This window comes from Oncorhynchus mykiss, chromosome 9 (assembly GCF_013265735.2).
Source record: "Oncorhynchus mykiss isolate Arlee chromosome 9, USDA_OmykA_1.1, whole genome shotgun sequence".
Lineage (NCBI taxonomy): Eukaryota > Metazoa > Chordata > Actinopteri > Salmoniformes > Salmonidae > Oncorhynchus > Oncorhynchus mykiss.
In genome coordinates this window covers 46,509,355-46,532,347 of record NC_048573.1, presented here as the reverse complement: position 1 = coordinate 46,532,347, position 22,993 = coordinate 46,509,355, and the positions used below count along the sequence as shown (strand labels likewise).

Sequence of the window (22,993 nt, the reverse complement as noted above, 5' to 3'; positions counted from 1 at the left end):
TCTGAAGCTAAGCAGAGTTTGTCCTGGAGGGGAGACCAGATGCTGGTGGAAGGGGTGTTGGAGGGCAACTAGGAGGCACTCTTTCCTCTGGTCCCAAAAAATAAATATCCCGACGGCCCAAGGCAGTGATTGGGGACATTGCCCTGTGTAGGGTGTCTTTCGGATGGGATGTTAAACGGGTGTCCTGACTCTCTGTGGTCACTAAAGATCCCATGGCACTTATCGTAAGAGTAAGGGTGTTAACCCTGGTGCCCTGGCTAAATTCCCAATCTGCCCTCATACCATCACTGTCACCTAATCATCCCCAGCTTTCAATTGGGTCATTCATCCCCCCTCCTCTCCCCTGTAACTATTGCCCAAGTCATTGCTGTAAATTAGAACAAGTTATCAGTCAATTTACCTGGTAAAATAAATTAAATAGGTGAAATAAATCAAATAAAACAGAATTAAACTATATAATTCCAAGAATTGCATAAACATGCAGGTTTGGGAAGTTACAGAGTGGTGAGGAGGAGGAGTCTGCTGTGTCCAGATGCACCTTCACCATTCATTTTCTGGATTCAGGTTCACTCAAATATCGTTTGAAGCTTTGTTTTACTATTGACAGTTACAGCTGTTTTGGGATTGTATATCGATTCGCTATCTTTAACTATTTGTCATCTAATGTATTCGTTTCACTCTCTGAATTGTTTAAACAAACTTTTCGCCACTTTTCGATATCAGGCCATAAAAACTACAGTCTGTGTCCTGAATTAGACTGGTGTGCATATGCGCCCAGATTATCCTGTCCCAAACTAGCTTTCCCCGGTTTTGCCTGGCTAAACTAGCTGGCTAGTTTTCGTCCTGATTGACAAAAATCTAAAATACTGCACCCTCAACTTCAATGCTTCTTTGCTAGTTATACATTCATGTAATTAAGTCATTTGTTGGACTGAAACTTTTAAATTATTTATTGTTTTGTTGAATAGTCATAACTGGTTTGAACTATCTGTCATTTCATAAGACAACGGTGGTGAAGGATATCATTACTTTAACTCGGATCCATGTTCAGCTTTGAGATCCACCTGCGTCATTGGCGTAGCGTTAGCTGGACGTTTCTGACTGGTCTTGGAACTTCCCATTTGGCTCGATTGGATATGTAGTGACTTGTGTTGGCAAACTTTATTTTAAAACTTTATTTTAAATGACTATCGTATTTGTTGATTAAATCTGACTTTATTAGTAGAATGAGTAATCCATTAATGTCACGAGTTCTTTGACAACTCTACAAAAGAGCCAAAGGCTACAATGAATGAATGGCTAAATTATTTCTGGACACAAATGGTTCTCCTCCTCCTCAACACTCTATTAGGTCTACACATAAACGTATACTTCCAAGGACACAGAGCGGAGCTGTGATGAAACCTGCAACAATGTAATCTTATTCCATGCCATTTATATTACAGCAAAAGGATGAGTGAGCTCTTTAGCATTGTTAGTATTTTAATGTGAAAGATAAAACAATGTTGCCTTAAAGCATCCAATGTTCTTTCAGACAAAGCAGATGAGGAATGAGGTTTGCATGCTTTCCGATTTTAGTAATGATTATGAAGCTACCAATTGTTAAAGACCATGGCAAAATTCATCACATTGGAACGAGGAAAGTTAAAAGTGTTATAAAAGTACAAGCTAATACAAATTGCCATTTGTCATTATGCTTCATCTAAGCTTAAAGTAAAAATACAGTGCCTTGCGAAAGTATTCGGCCCCCTTGAACTTTGCGACATTTTGCCACATTTCAGGCTTCAAACATAAAGATATAAAACTGTATTTTTTTGTGAAGAATCAACAACAAGTGGGACACAATCATGAAGTGGAACGACATTTATTGGATATTTCAAACTTTTTTAACAAATCAAAAACTGAAAAATTGGGCGTGCAAAATTATTCAGCCCCCTAAAGTTAATACTTTGTAGCGCCACCTTTTGCTGCGATTACAGCTGTAAGTCGCTTGGGGTATGTCTCTATCAGTTTTGCACATTGAGAGACTGACATTTTTTCCCATTCCTCCTTGCAAAACAGCTCGAGCTCAGTGAGGTTGGATGGAGAGCATTTGTGAACAGCAGTTTTCAGTTCTTTCCACAGATTCTCGATTGGATTCAGGTCTGGACTTTGACTTGGCCATTCTAACACCTGGATATGTTTATTTTTGAACCATTCCATTGTAGATTTTGCTTTATGTTTTGGATCATTGTCTTGTTGGAAGACAAATCTCTGTCCTAGTCTCAGGTCTTTTGCAGACTCCATCAGGTTTTCTTCCAGAATGGTCCTGTATTTGGCTCCATCCATCTTCCCATCAATTTTAACCATCTTCCCTGTCCCTGCTGAAGAAAAGCAGGCCCAAACCATGATGCTGCCACCACCATGTTTGACAGTGGGGATGGTGTGTTCAGGGTGTTGCTTTTACACCAAACATAACGTTTTGCATTGTTGCCAAAAAGTTCAATTTTGGTTTCATCTGACCAGAGCACCTTCTTCCACATGTTTGGTGTGTCTCCCAGGTGGCTTGTGGCAAACTTTAAACGACACTTTTTATGGATATCTTTAAGAAATGGCTTTCTTCTTGCCACTCTTCCATAAAGGCCAGATGTGTGCAATATACGACTGATTGTTGTCCTATGGACAGAGTCTCCCACCTCAGCTGTAGATCTCTGCAGTTCATCCAGAGTGATCATGGGCCTCTTGGCTGCATCTCTGATCAGTCTTCTCCTTGTATGAGCTGAAAGTTTAGAGGGACGGCCAGGTCTTGGTAGATTTGCAGTGGTCTGATACTCCTTCCATTTCAATATTATCGCTTGCACAGTGCTCCTTGGGCTGTTTAAAGCTTGGGAAATCTTTTTGTATCCAAATCCGGCTTTAAACTTCTTCACAACAGTATCTCGGACCTGCCTGGTGTGTTCCTTGTTCTTCATGATGCTCTCTGCGCTTTTAACGGACCTCTGAGACTATCACAGTGCAGGTGCATTTATACGGAGACTTGATTACACACAGGTGGATTGTATTTATCATCATTAGTCATTTAGGTCAACATTGGATCATTCAGAGATCCTCACTGAACTTCTGGAGAGAGTTTGCTGCACTGAAAGTAAAGGGGCTGAATAATTTTGCACGCCCAATTTTTCAGTTTTTGATTTGTTAAAAAAGTTTGAAATATCCAATAAATGTCGTTCCACTTCATGATTGTGTCCCACTTGTTGTTGATTCTTCACAAAAAAATACAGTTTTATATCTTTATGTTTGAAGCTTGAAATGTGGCAAAAGGTCGCAAAGTTCAAGGGGGCCGAATACTTTCGCAAGGCACTGTATATATATATATATTTAGCCAATTCTGCTTACCTTTATGCAGATGATTTCATGGTATAACAATTAGCACCACCTTTATCAAAACAATAACAGATAGGTGTAGGTTTAATGGTGAGCATTTATGAAGATAAATACAACAGAGCATAGGTCTCGTTGCTGATTACTGCCATGAAAGGTGATATATATTGTACATTCTCAAAGGAGTGCAAAATATGAACAGGAGCTGGATCTTATATGGCCAAGTGAGTGTAAATGTATAGGGAAAGGTTGAGCGAACTAGCTCTCTTTGACAGCTCACTGAATGTGATGGATTGTGCTCCCTTCTCCTGTGATGTGCATGCACATTGATGTTGAAATGGCCTATCCATGGGACCATTGTCTTTCAATCATGTCAAGGCAAAGTACAGAATACACTCTGCAGCGCTGTGTTGTTATTATCATACCACTAGTCTGTAGCAGATCATGCACCATGCACAAAATGGCTTATACAGTGCATTTGGAAAGAATTCAGACCCCTTCACTTCTTATTTTTTATTTTTGTTTTGTCACAGCCTATTATAACATGTATTAATCCCCCCCCATCAATATACACATAATACCCAATAATGAGGGAGCAAAAACAGGTTTTTAGAAATGTTTGTAAAATTATTACAAATAAAACCTGAAATATGACATTTACATAAGTATTCATACCCTTTACTCAGTACTTGAAGCACCTTTGACAGAGATTACAGCCTTGAGTCTTCTTGGGTATGACGCTACAAGCTTGGCACACCTGTATTTGTTGAATTTCTCCCATTCTTGGATGGGGTGGGCTGGTGCACAGCTATTTTCAGGTCTGTCCAGAAATGTTCGATCAGGCTCAAGTCCAGGCTCTGGCTGGGCTACTCAAGGACATTCAGAGACTTGTCCCGAAGCCACTCCTGCATTGTCTTGGCTATGTGCTTAGGGTCGTTGTCCTGTTGGAAGATGAACCTTCGCTCCAGTCTGAGGTCCTGAGCACTCCGGAGCAGGTTTTCATCAAGGATCTCTCTGTACTTTGCTCCGTTCATCTTTCCCTCGAACTTGACTAGTCTCCCAGTCCCTGCCGCTGAAAAACATCCCCACAGCATGATGCTGCCACCACCACTCTTCACAGTAGGGATGGTTTTGGCCAGGTGATGAGCGGTGCCTGGTTTCCTCCAGACGTGACACTTGGCATTCAGGCAAATGAGTTCAATCTTGGTTTCATCAGACGTGAGAATCTTGTTTCTCAATCTGAGAGTCCCTTAGGTGCTTTTGCCAAACTCCAAACGGGCAGTCATGTGCCTTTTACTGAGGAGTGGCTTCCGTCTGGCCACTCTACCACAAAGGCCTGATTAGTGGAGTGCTGCCTGACCAAGGCCCTTCTCCCCCGATTGCTCAGTTTGGCCGGTAGGCCAGCTCTAGGAAGAGTCTTAGTGGTTCCAAACCGCTTTCATTTAAGAATGATGGAGGCCACTGTGTTCTTGGGGACCTTCAATGTTTCAGAAATGTTTTGGTACCCTTTCCCAGATCTGTGCCTCGACATAATCCTGTCTCGGAGCTCTAAGGACAATTCTTTCGACCTCATGGCTTGGTTTTTGCTCTGACATGCACTATCAACTGTGGGACCTTATGTAGACAGGTGTGTGTGCCTTTCCAATCATGTCCAATCAATTGAATTTACCACAGGTGGACTCCAATCAAGTTGAAGAAACATCTCAATGATAATATTTTTAATACATTTGCAAACATTTCTAAAAATATTTTTTCATTTGGTCATTATGCGTAGATTGATGTGGATTTTTATTTATTTAATACATTTTAGAATAAGGCTGCAGCATAACAAAATTAGGAAAAAGTGAAGTGGTTTGAATACTTTCCAAATGCACTATATGTTTATATAAAGTAGGTAAATATTTCAGGTGCCCAATTTGTTCCATACTGTATATTGTTGCTTGCAGCGTTCACAAATAGAGAGGGCAGACTTCTTCCATTCAAGCCTTCCACACCAGTCCTTAGAATGATTGTGATTTGCATTTATCAACCAAAAAACAAAGAATGTGGATCTTAATACATTTTTTAGTTGCAGTAGGTTATGTCATAATGCTATATTGCTAGGATAGGCCTTCAACAGTTTATTTGTAAACTCTAGATGTTCCCCTTATAGGGTAATGTACGAGTGATAATGTTATTTTGACGGGAGACAACAACAATGTATTTGTAAACGATGGATGTTCCTTATGATTGGTTGTGGACCTGATTCATTCTGGAGCATATGGTGCATGCTGATTGTGTCGTGTGGACCGGACTGTATAGATTTGCCATTTGCCACACAGGGTTAACTCCGTGGCCCAGTGCCATAGATTCATGGGAATGGAATGTGGAGTGCTGTATGTGTAGGGCTCCCTTCCCCAGCAGCCTTCACTGCCCACTGAATGCTAATGATCAGTATTATTAAAGAACAATTGATGGGCTAGCAAACAAACAAGATAATAGAATTACTTCTAAAGCTTTATTGTCCTTTAATTACTAAATGCTCTATGGCAATTAATGGAACAAAAACACTACCCGCTTTAATGCAAAATAAAATGTATTGTGGCTGGGGTTAAAACAATAGTATTTGTAAAAGCTGGATAATGTGATCAAGCTCACGATACTGCTGTTGACGAATAGTGCAAAAATGGTTGAGTTTGAGGTGGTCTTTACTGAGACATGTTCGTATAATACTATGCCCCATTGTCTCACACCAGTCTGTCTGCATAATAATTCTGTATCCTTTCAGTTGTTCTTTAAACAAACTTCAATTTATAAAGGCTTTATAGGGCATTTATCAATAATTTATAAACAAAGTCATAAAGGATATTATTCATTTTTAATTTGGTGGTTTAATAAATGTGGCATTACCCCTTTGCCACCCGTAGGATGACATTTGGTTACATGAATGATTTAAAAAAGCAATGCAGCTCCAAATGCATTACTAAAGTGGATGTAACATGCAGCATATACTTTAGATCTGCATAAAGGATGCAAAGCCTACTAAAAACATTGTAAATTGAATTAGCTATACTTTAATACATAGTAATAGTAGTTAATAGTAATAATAAATATAGTAACAAATATATGAGGTACAGTACTGAAGAATCCGCTGAGGGAAATTATCATTTTCAAGGGAACCCTTTTCTTGATCAGGTTCCAAATCTAAATGCTAGCTGCATTTAAATTGGAAATAAATGGTTGGTTCTAGGTTTTGCATAAATATGTGCTTTAAGAGGTTTGTGTTTAAGTATGAAAATAAATAAAAACCATGAAGAAACCATGCATTGACAGCAGAATGTGGGTCCAAACGAGTTCCTTTCAGCTTGGCACACTAAAACAAATGGAACCTTTGGAAAGAAGTAGACCTTGTAGTAGCAGTGGGTTCTTTATAATGCACAGCCGTGCACACTACTACATTTCCAGCTAATCAGAATCGCGCAGTTGCAGAAAGGAGAGCGGTTGTCAAGGCAGCCCCCAATATCCCCTCCCCCTTTTCCCGTTTATCAGCAGAGGTCGCATGGCATATGGAGAACAGTCCAACCACTTCTCTGTCCTGGAACCAATGTATGAATATGCACCTCCGTGACAAAGCCTATGGAGTATGAGAACAGCGGGGGAAAAAGAAGCAACATTATTAGAGTCTTACGCTTTTTAAAATATATATTTTTAACATAAACCAAGGGGGGATATTTAATTAGTTCTGGAGTACGTAATAGTATAACCGATCTGGATATTTGCAGTTACTTTTGTTCTACGGTTGAGTGATAACTGCATTTGGCTCTCCAAAGTGGACGCATCTTGTAATCTAGCGAAAAAAGGACTGTGCATCACCGGGACGCGAGTTGGTGCAGAAGTTCGACCGCGAACGGATGTGAGGGAAGAGTGCACTGAGAACCTCAACCCCCTTTTCTTTCTCTCCTGGCTAAACAATAGAGTCAAAGTCAAAGACACTGAAACTGATTTCATGCCGTCAGTCTCACAGACCCTGACATGGACGTGAGATTTTATCCTACGCACCCGTCAAGTGTGGGTTCTGATCCAAGTTGTCTAAGCTCGTTGGACTATTACCACGCGAACAAGGTAAATACAAAGTGCAGTCCTCCTCGTGCGGTAGTACCGTGAGTTTGAAGACTACACGTTTTCTCACCTGCCCCCGCTTCTTCTTCAGCATGTCTGCAACATTTACGCAATGCACGTGTAGGCTATGGAATGTGGTGTTTAAAAGCTTAATTTGTTTCCTTCTACAAAAAGTATGTTTTGAGATGATGTTCGTTCCCTGACAACCCACACCTCCACATAGCCTAAACAACGCTTTTCTCTACCACATATCTTATTCAGTCAACATTTTCGGCATATGATATAACTATTCTAGTCTAGAACATTTAGCTATTTTGCTTTAGGCTATGTTTAACACAAGTTGGATACCTGCTACAATATATAGGCTACATGATTGCTGTTAGAATCAGTCTAGGCTAACGTTACTTTTGATAAACCATCTCGCTGTTATCATAATGCATTGCTCTTGCAGATGAATGAATGCACTTTCACGTTACCCAACATTTATAACCAGAGTGCGAATTACATTCGGTGGTCTGTTTTCTTTCACTGGACCTCCTGTGTGAACGCGCTTGCGTGTACAATAAAATGTTTTATGGGCCTACTAGTAAAGACGTGTCATTTAACGGTAAACATTTTAATTTATTTATTATCTTTTAATTTGGCATGAACACAGCCAGTCATGGTTTCGTCTTATTGTCAAACATATCACTTCAAAAAGTAGGATACCTGCTCATGTTCGTTCACTCCAAAATAATAATTTCATCCAAACAGTAATATGCACTCGCGTCGTTAAATGAATGGAAAGAGACATCTGTAACAAAACACCTAACTGTTATGACATTCGGCGATTGTCATTGGGTCTACTTTCTTGTTGCCTGAATTAATTTTTGAGTCTTGTTGACAAAATTACTTTTTTTTTTGTAGAAAGAACAGTTGGGACATCTGAAAAGGGGCTGAAATACAGGACGGTCTCTGGATGATGAGTGCAGCCACATGGGGAAACATGTTTTTAACCATGACACAGAGGTGGGGTTGTTGTTTCATTTGGAATAAGCTTTCCACTGTAGCAGCTGGCATACGATTTACATTTTAAACAAATAGGATAATGGTTAAATCATCATTATTTAGAGACCCCCTCCAAAGTTTGGCTTTCTTACATTTTGGGCAGTCTTCATTTTTGCAATCTTTTTTAGATTTAGTCTAGTCTTAGTCATTTTGACTTAAATACTGTTAAGCTTAGTCACATTTTTGTCATTTGAATAAGGATTTAGTCCAGTTATTGTCAAAATGACAAAAACAGTGGGCCATTTTAGTCAACTAAATGCCCATTCATTTTTAGTTACATCACATTTGTGTTGCTTCATTAATCTATAATAAACATAAATCACTGACTTTCATGTGCACAAACATACATAGCCTTGTCCTGCCGACATATTTTTCGGCCTAACATCCTAGCGCATGATTCTCTCCCTAACAGCCAAATTGGCAGAAGAACGCATTACTCTGCTGCAGATTTTTTTTTAAATCACACCCTTGACAGGGCTCCAGACTAACATTTCCCCTGGTGGAAGTGGTGCTACTAACTTTTTCAGTTGGTGCCATGTCACCAGCCCATGATTTGGTCACACCAATTTTTTTCCTCCATGTCACGCAAACAATTATTTTTTAAATCACTGTAGAAAGACATTCACAGGGCTTTAGGCTCTGTAATAGACCACTGAGATGGTAGGCTATTCAATAAATAAGTTGTTTCATCTAACATGTCCAAGCAGGAATGCATGATTAAAGATGTTGATGTGCAACTTAATCCAGTGATTGTCATGAATTGTGAGTTGACAATAGGGTATTGTTGTTATATTTTACTGTTAAAATAGGGCTCCAGAATTTTCAGAATTTTGTTCTTCAATAGATAATCTCTATTGCACTCTGCACTGCCCTCTGCCATCTGGACAAGAGTAACACTTATGTGAGAATGCTGTTAATTGACTACAGATCAGTGCGCAACACCATAGTGCCCTCCAAGCTCAACACTAAGCTCAGGCCTTGGACTAAACACCTCCCTCTGCAACTGGATCCTGGACTTCCTGAAGGGCTGTCCCCAGGTGGTGAGGGTAGGCGACAACACATCAGCCACACTGACCCTCAACACGGGGGCCCCTCAGGGCTGCGTGCTTAATCCCCTTCTGTACTCCCTGTTCACCCACGACTGCGTGGCTGCACACGATTCCAACACCATCATTAAGTTTGCTGTCGACACAACCGTGGTAGGCCTGATCCCCGATGACAATGAGACAGCCTATAGGGAGGTCAGTGACCTGGCAGTGTGGTGTCAGGACAACAACCTCTCCCTCAACATCAGCAAGACAATGGAGCTGATGGTAGACTACAGAAACGGAGGCCCAAGCACACCCCCAACAACATCGACAGGGCTGTAGTGGAGCGGGCCGAGAGCTTCAACTTCCACGGTGTCCACATCACTAAGGAATTAACATGGTCCACACACACCAACACAATCGTGAAAAAATAGGCTGAAAATAATTGGCATGGGCCCTCAAATCCTCAAAAAGTTCTACAGCTGTACAATTGATAGCATCTTGACTAGGGCTGTTACGGTGACCGTATTACCGCCACACTGGCGGACACGAGTCATGACCGTAGTCTAATTCACGGTCACGGTAACTAGGCTTATCCAAGCTCTGATGCTGCTGATTGTCATTAGTAGCCTATCAAGCGTCCTACATTCGCTATTTATGGGCATATATTACCTTTTTTTCCCATGCCCCTGTTCCGAGACAGGTGCATGATAATGGTCCATTCTAAATCAAAACTAATTTCATATATATATTATTTAGTATATGTGAAGACAATATTAAATACAGAATAGTCAGATAGGTGAAAATATTAGCCTGTCACTTGTGAATGACGTATTATCACTTGTGAATGATGCCCATAGTGTGCAGTAAGGCAAGAAACAGCGCATGCCTTTTTCCCCAGACTTTTTCCAATTATAGTCGCACACCTCATGTAGCCTAGCCCATAGGCCTATATGTTTTGATAAGGTTTGTATCACAACTAAAGTGGCTACATAACTTCTTAAAATTAAGCACATTAATCCACTTCACAACTGGTGTAGAGCCTAACTGGCATACATAGGCGGCAAGTGAGTTTCAAGTTTGAGCAAGATCATTTTTAGGGGGAATTACGGCCACACAGGGGGGATGCTGCCGGGAAATTGGAGGCCTGGTGAAAATATTATCAAGTGCTTGTCAAATTGTGAATGAGAGACTGATGAGTTGTGTGCAGCCTGCACAAGAAACAAATCAGAGCTCATGACTTTCATGCAACACTTTTTTCAAATAATCATTACTGTCGCATCGTGCAACCTTTAGAATCTATTAAAATCCAAACATATAACCCAACATTTGTATCACAACTAAAGTTGCATAAATACTAAGGACCTATTTCTTTGTTAACTGCTCAACACAGAATAGTCGCATGTGCACATCCTTTCTATTTTATTCAGCTAAATTCAATTGTATTCTTCATACTCTATAATAATAAAAAATAATTCCACATAATTCTAAGCAAATCTTGTCTGATAAATGAACTACTGTAGGCCACAGCCATAAGGCGTAGCCATATCAGGGCCTAAAATAAGGACAACTCACAGTCTGCATCAGTGGCTTGTAGGCTATGCATGGAAGCTAGGAGATTAACGGTCAATTACCGTGAGACTGACAGTTATTTGCTTGACAATCACCGACTGACAAAAAATCATGACCGCCACAGCCCTAATCTTGAATGGCTGCATCACCGCTTGGTATGGCAGCTGGTTGGCATCCGACCGCAAGGCGCTACACTCACAATGGCCAATGCGCAATTGTGTCATGTTGCGGGCTTCGTATCTTAAAGCCATATCAAATATCTTCGTTGTAAAATAGTTCCTATTGAGCTCAATATTAAGAGATGAAAATGTAATTATTAAAGTAGTTTCTTCCAAAGCTATGTATTTCCCACAATTTAATTTTGAAGTGTTATACAACTGATACCTTTTTTCCCTCTCCCAGAGTGCACATCAAGTGGCTCGCTCATCACAGAAGCAGGCCCCAGAGAAACAGGCAAAGGGGCTACAGTAGGCACTTTCATTACAGAAATCATGAGGATAATGCAGTTTATTGTTTGACCAAATCATGCTTTTAGCAGAAAAAAAGTTTTTTTGAAACTTTTGAGTGAGGTGACCATGTAATGAATGTTCAGCTCGCACTGATGCGACCAATTAAAAATGTCAAAGGGTCAAAGGGTCAAAGGGTCGCAAAATGCGACTAAATGGTCGCAGTCTGGAACCCTGTCCTTTGACATACTGTAGCTATGTTGTAATCAAAGTTATGTCATAAGTAGTGGTTACAGCAAGCTAACTAGCTAGTCTTATCAATCTGTTATTACCTGAGCGTATATATTGGAATGATGTGCTTTCCGATGTCTTTTGAGGTTGGTAGTATTTTTGTCAACTTGTCAACCTGTCTCCCTGTCCCTGTCAGCGATATAACAAACGCTGTCTTTTCCCGTGGAAATCATTGCATTCTTGTCTTGTTTGAATCGACCTTATACGTAAAGTGGCTCCAAATGTCGCTATTTTTTCTACCAGGAGCTTGTACCTGGGAGAGTAGGGAGAGTAGCCATGCTGGGAGAGTAGCCATGCTTTATTCACATGATTGATTTGTTGCCGCCAGATTGGAGAACGGTTGCCTGGCAGAGAGGTGACTCGTGAATGACCTGGGCATGGTATATATTTTCCACCGCATTGCAACAATTTAATGAGAAAGCCTTACAATCCTGCTCATGTCATGCATGCTTTTGATTAGACCAAACAAATAACACTGAAAAGCTCTCAATGTCTCCAAAAACTCTTGTCAAATCCACTGACTAGTAAGATTTTAGTCACAGAGAACATTTAGTTAACATTTCGTTTCCGTCAACAGAAATTACAAAAATGCTTTGTTTAGTTATAGTATTTTTCTGGGTCTATTCATTCAGTTATCGTCTCGTTAATTTAGGGGGGCTCATGTCTCATTCAGGGGGTCTGAGACCCTCTCTGGGCCGCTGTAATCCATACCTTCTTGGATTATTTTCAATCACCTTGTACGGTAGGTAGGCTACTGCTCTCGTTCTGAGAGGCTATCCCGTCAGATGAATTAGCATGTTGGATCAAAATAGGCCATGGGCTATTTGTCCATATTGCCCGTATCTTTGATGATTCTGAGTCCCAATCATGGTGTCTCACTGTGAGATGAATACAAAAATGGTTTTAGAGACGCATCTTTTTACACCCCACTGCTTCAGTTCTCTGACACTTCATCTCCATCTTTGGAGGATGTATGGTTGACCTAGCCAACTATAGCTAGGCTACTTATGATCTATTGCTTGTTAGTTTTTTGCTTTTGTTGTGCTTGAGATTATGAAAAGCGCGATAGAAATGTCATCAAATTATTATTATACCAAATATAGTTTATTCAAGCAAAAAGCTCTAACAAAGGCCAAGAGGCCGACACGTAAGCTTCAATATAAAAGTGATGTTAGCAAGAGCAGTGCGCGGGTTTCTTGTTTTCTTTTAACATATTTCATTGTTATGCACCTGCAACAAGATAGCTCAGATGTGCGAGTGCATTTTTGAATGTTGAAATGGAACACAACAACAGTAGATGTACCGGTATCAAATAAATGATTTAATTACACACAAGAAACACTTTTCAATGAGAAAACAGAAATCCACTTTTGGTTTAAAAAAAGGACCACTTCCAGTGTGCGGCTGTGAACTCCCCTCCCCTCGTGCCGACTCCGGTGGGGAGAGCTTTTAACTCCTGGAAAATATGCAAAAGAATAGCTCTCAGTCATCAAACATACTACATGTAAAGGCCTGTAAAACGTATTATGCCAATTACAGTACATTTCTCTGGAATACACTTGCACGTTTCTAACACGTAACACTGAGTGTACAAAACATTAGGAACACCTGCTCTTTCTATTGCATAGACTGACCGGGTTAATGCTATAATCCCTTATTGATGTCACTTGTTAAATCCACTTCAATTATTGTAGATGAACTGGAGAAGACAGGTTGAAGAAGGATTTTTAGGCCTTGAGACAATTGAGACGTGGATTGTGTATGTGTGCCATTCAGAGGGTGAATGTGAAAGACAAAAGATTTAAGTGCCTTTGAATGGGGTATGGTAGCAGGTGCCAGGCGCACTGGTTTGACTGTGTCAAGAACTGCAAAGCTGCTGAGTTTTTCACGCTCAACAGTTTCCCTTGTGTGTCAAGAATGGTCCATCACCCAAATGACATCCAGCCAACTTGACACAACTGTGGGAAGCATTAGGGTCAACATGGGCCAGCATCCCTGTGGAACACTTTCGACCAAGGTTCTCCCACTTCTTTTTCACCCATGCAGGTGTCAGCTGCCCCTCCAGCTCACACTCCTTCACATATATTCTTAACAGGCATAAAATGAAGTACAACATTAACCAAAACATAGCTAGACTGCCACATAATTTGTAAAATTGGAAGGTGAAACACTAACGAGTGCATTTTACCATTACTTTCACCATAACAGCTTATGTGCAATGAAACTACACAGATAAACAGTGACAAATCAGGAGAACTAGGGGATTAGAGAAGTGTTGGGACTAGCTATCTCTTGATCAGGACTCTCGGTTCCATTACATTACACATAAGAGTCATTGGACAAAGGTGTCTTCTGTTGGGTGGAGTTTTGTTAAGATTCCCACATCGCTTGCGGTAGCACTTGTTTACAGAGAACAGATGGAAGACGAGGCAGCCACATGTGCTAATTAGCTATCAAGCATGCTCCGAACTCCTGTGTGTAAGGGTAACTCAGGAAGTGTAGTGGAAGTGTAGTTTCGTCAGACGGAGACACCCATAGCTGTATGGATCTGTTCAAAACTACTACAGTAAGTGTATCTTCTTTCTCGCTGATGAAAGATAAGGGCCATATGTTTCAAAAGCGAGATAGCAAACAATGATTATTGACGTTTTTAAACGTTAAAACTCAAAAGTCGGGATTGTAGTTCACACGAGGCAGTCGTGGGCAAAGCTAATGGCTGTGAACTTTAGGGAGAGGGCAGAAAGCCACCTAGAGTTTTGGAGCTGTGACCAGCACCACAGCTAGTGGCAATGCATAGTGCATTGGCAAGAGGACTAACTATGTCCACATGACTTACTCAAACCCTTTTCTTGTGGCATTTCTCCTGCTGATTTCACTACTGAATTAAATGCCTTGTATTGTCATCAGACCTTGTAACAGTTTGAACACAAGCCCTGGTATTTACAACAAGTAGCTCGCTAACTCGGTTAATATCAAATATGAAGTTATCGCTAAACAACAAGAAAGTAAACCTATAGCTAACATCACTGTTCAAACAGTTATAACTTTTAGTCCTACTAAAGCACGTAGCCAGCTAAATGCACGGCAGGCAGCAGGCTGCAGATCTGTTTTCAATGATGTAACGTTATGATGAAATAGTTCGCTATTCGCCATCCTCCAAGTTGTTTTGCTGTTTACGTGAAGCTATCTATCAAAACGCTCAGCCCTCCCTTTTCCAATGTATTGTGGCCGTGAAATTCCCGAAAAGTGTGCAGAGAATTCTACTAGATGAAAAACCAAAATGAGTATAATATCCTGGCATTTAAAGCATAGTCGATTTTCAAAGATGCACATACTTCTATTTTCACATACTGAGAATGTGTCATGCACAATTGCGTTGTTTCCCACTATAAATTGATTTCTGTAGTGCATCCCCATATCTAATTGATCAGCTGTTGTCAAAGCCAAAGTGAGTGTGACATCTGGGCATTTAAAGTATACTTTGTGTTTGAAATGTCTATTAAACATGATTTTGTTTTCGCATACTCCAGTGGCCTACTATTTAGGATGCAATTATGGGTAGTAGGACACGGCCAGTATCTCAGGAAGAAAGAACGCATCAAGTTGGCTATAATAGGCTACAATGGAATGCTCCAAAATATGTCTTCGGTCCCTTGAATCTCAGGTATTTATTTGAAATATTTAAAAGTGGCCTATGCTTCTGGTTGAGAGGTCCCTCACAAGGCGAGATTACAATCACCCCACATGTAACATTAACTGCCTTCACTGGCATTACAAATGAGACGGAGACCATTGGAACCGTCTGATCTCATGTTAACAAGGTGCACAGGGTCAGTTTCTTATCCTCAAACCGTTGTCAAACTGGCTGTCTCATTTAAGAGTTGCATCAACCTCTCTAATGTAGGCCATATCTATATCTGATCTATCAGTAGCTAATCGTTTTAGGTGGGCTCTGCTGCCGAGATCCTCAGGAATTTTGACACATACCCTTTCAGAGATGGAAAGGAGGCAAGAGAGTCTCATGATTGCTCATTTCCATGACAAGATAATATGCCATTAGCAGACACTTTTATTTAAAGCGACTTCCAGCAGTGCGTGTATAAATGATCATATGGGTGGCCACAGCGGGAGTCAAACCCATTTTTAACACCATGCTCTAGCAACTGAGCTACACAGGTGCTGTTTTAGGTTTTTTGTTGCACACTTCCTAATTAGACATTGTGATCCCTGGTTAAACCTATGACGTATTTTGGGAGGAGAGATGAGAATATGATTGGCTTAACGGTGAGTTGATTTGCCTAAAAAAAGGTCCCGGAAAGATTTGCTGGCTGCAATATGCCCCTTGAATATCCATCCTCAAGCCGAATCACATCTCTGAAAATATGGGAGAATAAACAATTCTTGTTTCTTACTATCCCCCTGAAAAGCAATTTGCAGCCTGAGGAAACGTTTTTCTTTTCATAGGTCTTGAATTAACAAGTCTCACGTGTCTCACCAAAGCTTGATTGGAAAACACGATAAAACATTTTCTGGTATAGATAAAAAGGTATGTTTCTTTGCCAGCATTTTTTCAGAGCAAATTTACTGCTTACTTTCAAATCCACATAGGTTACAAACCTTGTTATGGTAACTAATTAGCATGCTTATGAGGCATCCAGAGAATCAAGAATGGTGTGGGTCTGTTTTAGCATACAACTGTTCATTTTAGTGTGACTGCTCTTACATATTTTAAAGGTATTTCAAGGAAATTAATTTCAGTAAGAGGTTAATCAATGACCCTATGATTCAGTTCAACTGACCATGGCACTCTCCATAATTGGTTGAAATGTCTTGATGAGAGAAAATGTAAAGCCTTTTTTTCAGATTTAATTTTTATATGGCTCCAAAGCATTGCATGTCAATTCCTCCATAATGTCTATAACACCCTATAGCTAGCCATTTTACCTGGTGGAGCTGAACCGTGCACATTTGAGGGCAAATGGAATTCTGTGAAATTATCACGAGAGGGGCTGCTGGAGAAGGAAAAGAGAATTGGTAAGGAGTTGAGACTTTCACATGTCCATGAATAACTCTGAATAATGTCTGTGATAATACGTCTCTCTTACTCTGTGGTGCTCCCGCAGCCTAGAAATAACATCAAACGTTGTAATTACTGCCGTCTTTGTGCTACTTTGGAATATGAACCAGTACTATGTTTTAGTGTTCTCTACCTTTGCTTTCAGCACATCAAGTAATTGCTGCATAGGTTGTCTGTAAACGATAGAAAATAATGGAGTTGAACTACATTTTTTCTACTGCCACTTCTAGATGTTTTGTTCAGCTGTAATTATGTATGGTCTTCTATTCTGTCATCCAGCACGTTCAGTTTGTTTTGGGAAATAAGGGTACGCAATGGCAAATCCACTGTTTGTATAACTAAATCAGACAGTGCAGCTGTCCTTCTGTCCTACAGTATGCTGAACACTTTAAGTGGAGGCCACACCCAGGTCCTATATTTTCCGACAACTGACATCTGGATGCCTGTCTGCCTGTCTGCCTGCTTTATATACCAAGCCAAGGCCGCGTAAATCATTGTCTGTAGGATATATATATATATATATATATATATATATTATATTTAAGTTTACATACACCTACTCAGTTTTTCACAATTCCTGACATTTAATCCTAGTAAAATTCCCTGTCTTAGGTCAGTTAGGATCACCACTTTCTTTTAAGAATCTAAAATGTCAGAATAATAGTAGAGAGAATGATTTATTTCAGCTTTTATTTCTTTCATCACATTCCCAGTGGGTCAGAAGTTTACATACACTCAATTAATATTTGGTAGCCTTCCACAAGCTTCCCACAATAAGTTGGGTGAATTTTGTCCCATTCCCCCTGACAGAGCTGGTGGTACTTAGGCCTCCTTGCTCGCACACGCTTTTTAAGTTCTGCCCACACATTTTCTATAGGATTGAGGTCAGGGCTTTGTGATGGCCACTCCAATACCTTGCCTTTGTTGTCCTTAAGCCAATATATCCACATAACTTTCCTACTCATGATGCCATCTATTTTGTGAAGTGCCCCAGTCCTTCCTGCAGCAAAGCACCCCCACAACATGATGCTGCCACCCCCGTGCTTCACGGTTGGGATGGTGTTCTTTGGCTTGCAAGCCTCCCCCATTTTCCTCCTAACATAGCGATGGTCATTATGGCCAAACAGTTCTATTTTTGTTTCATCAGACCAGGAGACATTTCTCCAAAAAGTACAATATTTGTCTCAATGTGTTGCAAACCGTAGTCTGGCCTTTTAACCTCTCTAGGGCTAGCGTCCCACCTGGCCAACATCCTGTGAGATTGCAGAGCGCCAAATTCTAATACAGAAATACTCATTGTAAAAATTCAGAAAAGATAAACCAATTTTACATAGGTTTAAAGATGAACTTCTTGTGAGTCCAACCACGGTGTCAGATTTAAAAAATGCTTTACGGCGAAAGCATACCTTACAATTATTTGAGAACATAGCCCAGCAGACAAATCATTACAAACAGTAACCAGCCAAGTAGAAGAGTTACACAAGTCAGAAATAGAGATAAAATTAATCACTTACCTTTGATGATCTTCATATGTTTGCACTCAGAAGACATTCATTTATTCCATAAATGTTCCTTTTGTTTGATAAAGTCTCTCTTTAGAGTCGAAAACCTCCATTTGTTCGCTCATTTTATTCAGTAATCCACAGGCTCAAACGCAGTCACAAAAGGCAGACAAAAAAATCCAAATTGTATCCGTAAAGTTCATAGAAACATGTCAAAGATGTTTACATTCAATCCTCAGGTTGTTTTTAGCCTAAATAATCAATAATATTTCAAACGGACAATAACGTCGTCAATATAAAAGGTAAACAAGAAAGGCACTCTCTCGGTCGCGTGCATGAAAAAGCTCTGTGACACGGCAGGGTCCACTTATTCAGATTGCTCTTACTCCCTCATTTTTCAGAATACAAGCCTGAAACAATTTCTAAAGACTGTTGACATCTAGTGGAAGGCATAGGAACTGCAATTTGGCAATTTGGCATTGAATAGAAAACTTCAACAACAACAAAAATCCTACTTCCGAATGGATTTTTCTCTGGTTTCCGCCTGCCAAATCAGTTCTGTTATACTCACAGACATTATTTTAACAGTTTTGGAAATTTTCTAGTTTTAGAGTGTTTTCTATCCAGATCTACTAATTATATGCATATCCTATCTTCTGGGCCTGAGTAGAAGGCAGTTTACTTTGGGCATGCTTTTCATCCAAAATTCCAAATGCTGCCCCCTACCCTTGAGAAGGTAAAGGCGGTTTTGGAGCAGTGGATATTCCTTGCTGAGCGGCCTTTCAGGTTATGTCGATATAGGACTAGTTTTTACTGTGGATAAAGATACTTTTGTTCCTGTTTCCTCCAGCATCTTCACAAGGTCCTTTGCTGTTGTTCTGGGATTGATTTGCACTTTTCACACCAAAGTACGTTCATCTCTAGGAGACAGAACGCATATCCTTCCTGAGAGGTATGACAGATGCGTGGTCCCATGGTGTTTATACTTACATACTATTGTTTGTACAGAATAATGTGGTACCTTCAGGCGTTTGGAAATTGCTCTCAAGGATGAACCAGACTTGTGGAGGTCTACCATTTTTTTCTGAGGTCTTGGCTGATTTCTTTTGATTTTCCCATGATGTCAAGCAAAGAGGCACTGAGTTTGAAGGTAGGCCTTGAAATAAATACACAGATACACCTCCAATTGACTCAAATGATGTCAATTAGCCTATCAGAAGCTTCTAAAGCCATGACGTAATTATCTGGAATTTTCCAAGCTGTTTAGCGGCACAGTCAATTTAGTGTATGTAAACTTCTGACCCACTGGAATTGTGATACAGTGAATTATAAAAGTGAATCAGTGAATCATGCACAAAGTATAAAGGAAATCAGTCAATTTAAATATGTTCATTAAGCCCTAATATATGGATTTGACATGAATGGGAATACAGATATGCATCTGTTGGTCACATATGCCTTTAAAAAAAGTAGGGGCTAGGATCAGAAAACCAGTCAGTATCTGGTGTGACCACCATTTTCCTCATGCAGCACGACACATCTCCTTCACATAGAGTTGGTCAGGCTGTTGATTATGACCTGTGGAATGTTGTCCCACTCCTCTTCAATGGCTGTGCGATGTTGTTGGATATTGGCGGCAACTGGAACACACTGTCCTACACGTCGATCCCGGGCATCTCAAACATGCTCGATGGGTGATAGTTCTATTGAGTATGCAGGCCATGGAAGAACTGGGATATTTTCAGCTTCCAGGAGTTGTGTAAAGGTCCTTGCGACATGGGGCCGTGCATTATCATGCTGAAACATGAGGTGATGGCGGTGGATGAATGGCATGTCAATGGGCCTCAGGATCTCATTCCGGTATCTCTGTGCATTCAAATTGCCATCAAGAAAATGCAATTGTGTTCATTGTCCGTAGCTTACGCCTGCCCATACCATAACCCCACCACCACCATGGGGCACTCTGTTCACAATGTTGACATCAGCAAACTGCTCGCCCACACGATGCCATACATGGTCTGCGGTTGTGGGGCCAGTTAGACGTACTACCAAATTCTCTAAAACGACGTTGGAGGCGGCTTTTGGTAGAGAAATTAACATTTCATTTTCTGGAAACAGCTCTGGTGGACATGCCCGCAGTCGTCATGCCAATTGCACGCTTCCTCAAAACTTGAGACATCTGTGGCATTGTGTTGTGTGACAAAACTGCACATTTTAGAGCGGTCTTTTATTATCCCTGGCGCAAGGTGCACCTGTGTAACGATCATGCTGTTTAATCATCTTGTTGATCTGCCACACCTGTCAGGTGGATGGATTATCTTTGCAATGGAGAAATGCTCACTGACAGGGATGTAAACAAATTTGTCCACCAAATATGAGAGAAATAAGCTTTTTGTGTTTATGGAACATTTCTGGGATCTTTTATTTTATCTTTACATGTTGTGTTTATATTTTTGTTCAGTGTATATTCACACACATGAAACCAATGCAAAACTTGTTGGTCTGAAGCATTTGTAATATTGTTAATTCCATTAGATGCCAGGAAATAATTCAAGCTACGGTACGGTTTTATATCCTAGGGCAGCAAATGTAGTAATGTAGCTATTAGCTAATAACAAGCCCTATTGTGGTGAAGGGAGAGCGAGTGGAATGGGTTGAAATAATCAGTGCCACACAGCAGGTGGACAGTGTGTGTGTCTCAAATGGCACACTATTCACTATATAGTGAGCTACTTTTGACCAGGGCTCATACGATGTATTGCACTGTGTAGAGAATAGGGTGCCATTTGGATTTCAGCCAGTGTGTTCTCACTCTGACCTCAGCCATTCACTGGTTTTGCTGACTTAGACATCACAATCACAATTGCTTTTCTAGACTGTGAAGGGGAAGGCCATGCATACCACAGTGTGGACTCATGACACAGGGCCCAGGAGAAACAACATGCAGTAAATCACTTGTGCTTCAAGGAGATTTTACTGGGAATTTGTACCATTTGAAATCATCCATGGGGCAGATATTTTGTACAGGAGACTCACTAGATTATTTTTGTTAGATGTGAGAAAGTCTTCGGGCCCCCATCTCATTTTGAACCTCAAACTGAGCGAATTTTGTTCTGCCCCAAGCTTTAGATTCTCCAAGAAGACATCCATTTGAATTTGTGAACTTTTTTGCCAAGTTTTAATAAAACACCTCTAGTTGTCAACTGTAATATCGTCAAGAGAGTAATTACAGCATAGAAGAGCTCCATGCAGCTCATCTTAGAACAGGGATTAGTCCTATTTAAGAGTTGGACTTATGTAAATCAGCCTGAAGAGAGAGCAAAGGAATGATCAGTCCGTACTAGAGGTCGACCGATTAATCGGAATGGCTGATTAATTAGGGCCGATTTCAAGTTTTCATAACAATCGGAAATCGGTATTTTTGGACACCGATTTGGCCGATTAAAAAAAAAAGTTATATATTTTTTTACACCTTTATTTAACTAGGCAAGTCAGTTAAGAACACATTCTTATTTTCAATGACGGCCTAGAAACAGTGGGTTAACTGCCTTGCTCAGGGGCAGAACGACAGATTTTTACCTTGTCAGCTCAGGGATTCAATCTTGCAACCTTACAGTTAACTAGTCCAACGCTCTAACCACCTGCCTCTCATTGCACTCCACAAGGAGTGGAGTGGAGCTTTTGTTCATGGCACATATTGCACTTTTACTTTCCTCTCCAACACTTTGTTTTTGCATTATTTAAACCAAATTGAACATGTTTTATTATTTATTTGAGGCTAAATGGATGTTTATTGATGTATTATATTAAGTTAAAATAAGTGTTCATTCAGTATTGTTCTAATTGTCATTATTACAAATACATTTTAAAAATCTGCCGATTAATCGGTATCAGCTTTTTTTGGTCCTCCAATAATCGGTATCGGCATTGAAAAATCATAATCGGTCGACCTCTAGTCCGTACTGTGCATGTAGTGTTTGTATTGAGCGTCTCTCTGTGTGTTGGATAGTGTGAGGGAGAGGGAGAGAGAGATTCAAAGCGATAAAGAGAGAGAGACAGAAAAATGAATACCCGTGCACTAATTAGTGGGACTGGCAGCCATGGATTGCTGCCTGTTGTTGTAAGAGAGAGAGGGGGGAGTAGTCTGTTCCTCGGAGCGGCTGTTGGCATAATTAAGACCAGCCGGCCTGTTCCAGTAAGACTTCGTCAGAACGAGCCTCCCATGGGGCAACTCTACGGCACTCTAATTTTACCTGCAGAAAAGAAAGAAACTGCTGTGGGTTAGGCCCCTGGGTGTAGTGTTAAGCGTTGATTATGTTTGTTAATGGTTACGAGCGCCGAGAAGTCAAAAGCTGGGGTTGTTAAAATGGATGCGCTAATAACAGTGTATGTCCATCACGTTGGTTCCACTTCTTGCTGCATGAGGACAGAAGCATGGACAAACATTTTGGATGTCTTAGAATCACAAGGAAGCTATTGTTCTACTAGCCTTGACATGTTCATAGACCTTTCTGGGATCCTTCAGCCATTTGTGTGTGGGGTTGAGTTGTGTAGAATATTTGAGGGGATCAG

The 22,993-nt window shown here is 40.5% G+C and overlaps 1 protein-coding gene across 4 annotated transcripts in view; it reads left to right on the top strand.

Moving 5' to 3' along the window:
• Positions 1–6,866: 6,866 nt before the first annotated feature.
• LOC110532223 (thymocyte selection-associated high mobility group box protein TOX) overlaps positions 6,867–22,993 on the top strand; it is a 132,381-nt gene continuing 116,254 nt past the window's right edge. The window contains exons 1-2 of one of the 4 annotated variants that reach the window (XM_021615931.2): positions 6,867–7,461; positions 8,365–8,466. In XM_021615931.2, coding sequence (XP_021471606.1) covers positions 8,434–8,466 — 33 coding nt within the window. In that variant the 5' untranslated portion in view covers positions 6,867–7,461; positions 8,365–8,433. Of the gene's footprint in view, positions 7,462–8,364; positions 8,467–11,507; positions 11,573–22,993 lie in introns of all 4 variants that reach the window. The other 3 variants (XM_036988154.1, XM_021615929.2, XM_021615930.2) reach the window with 3 other exon arrangements.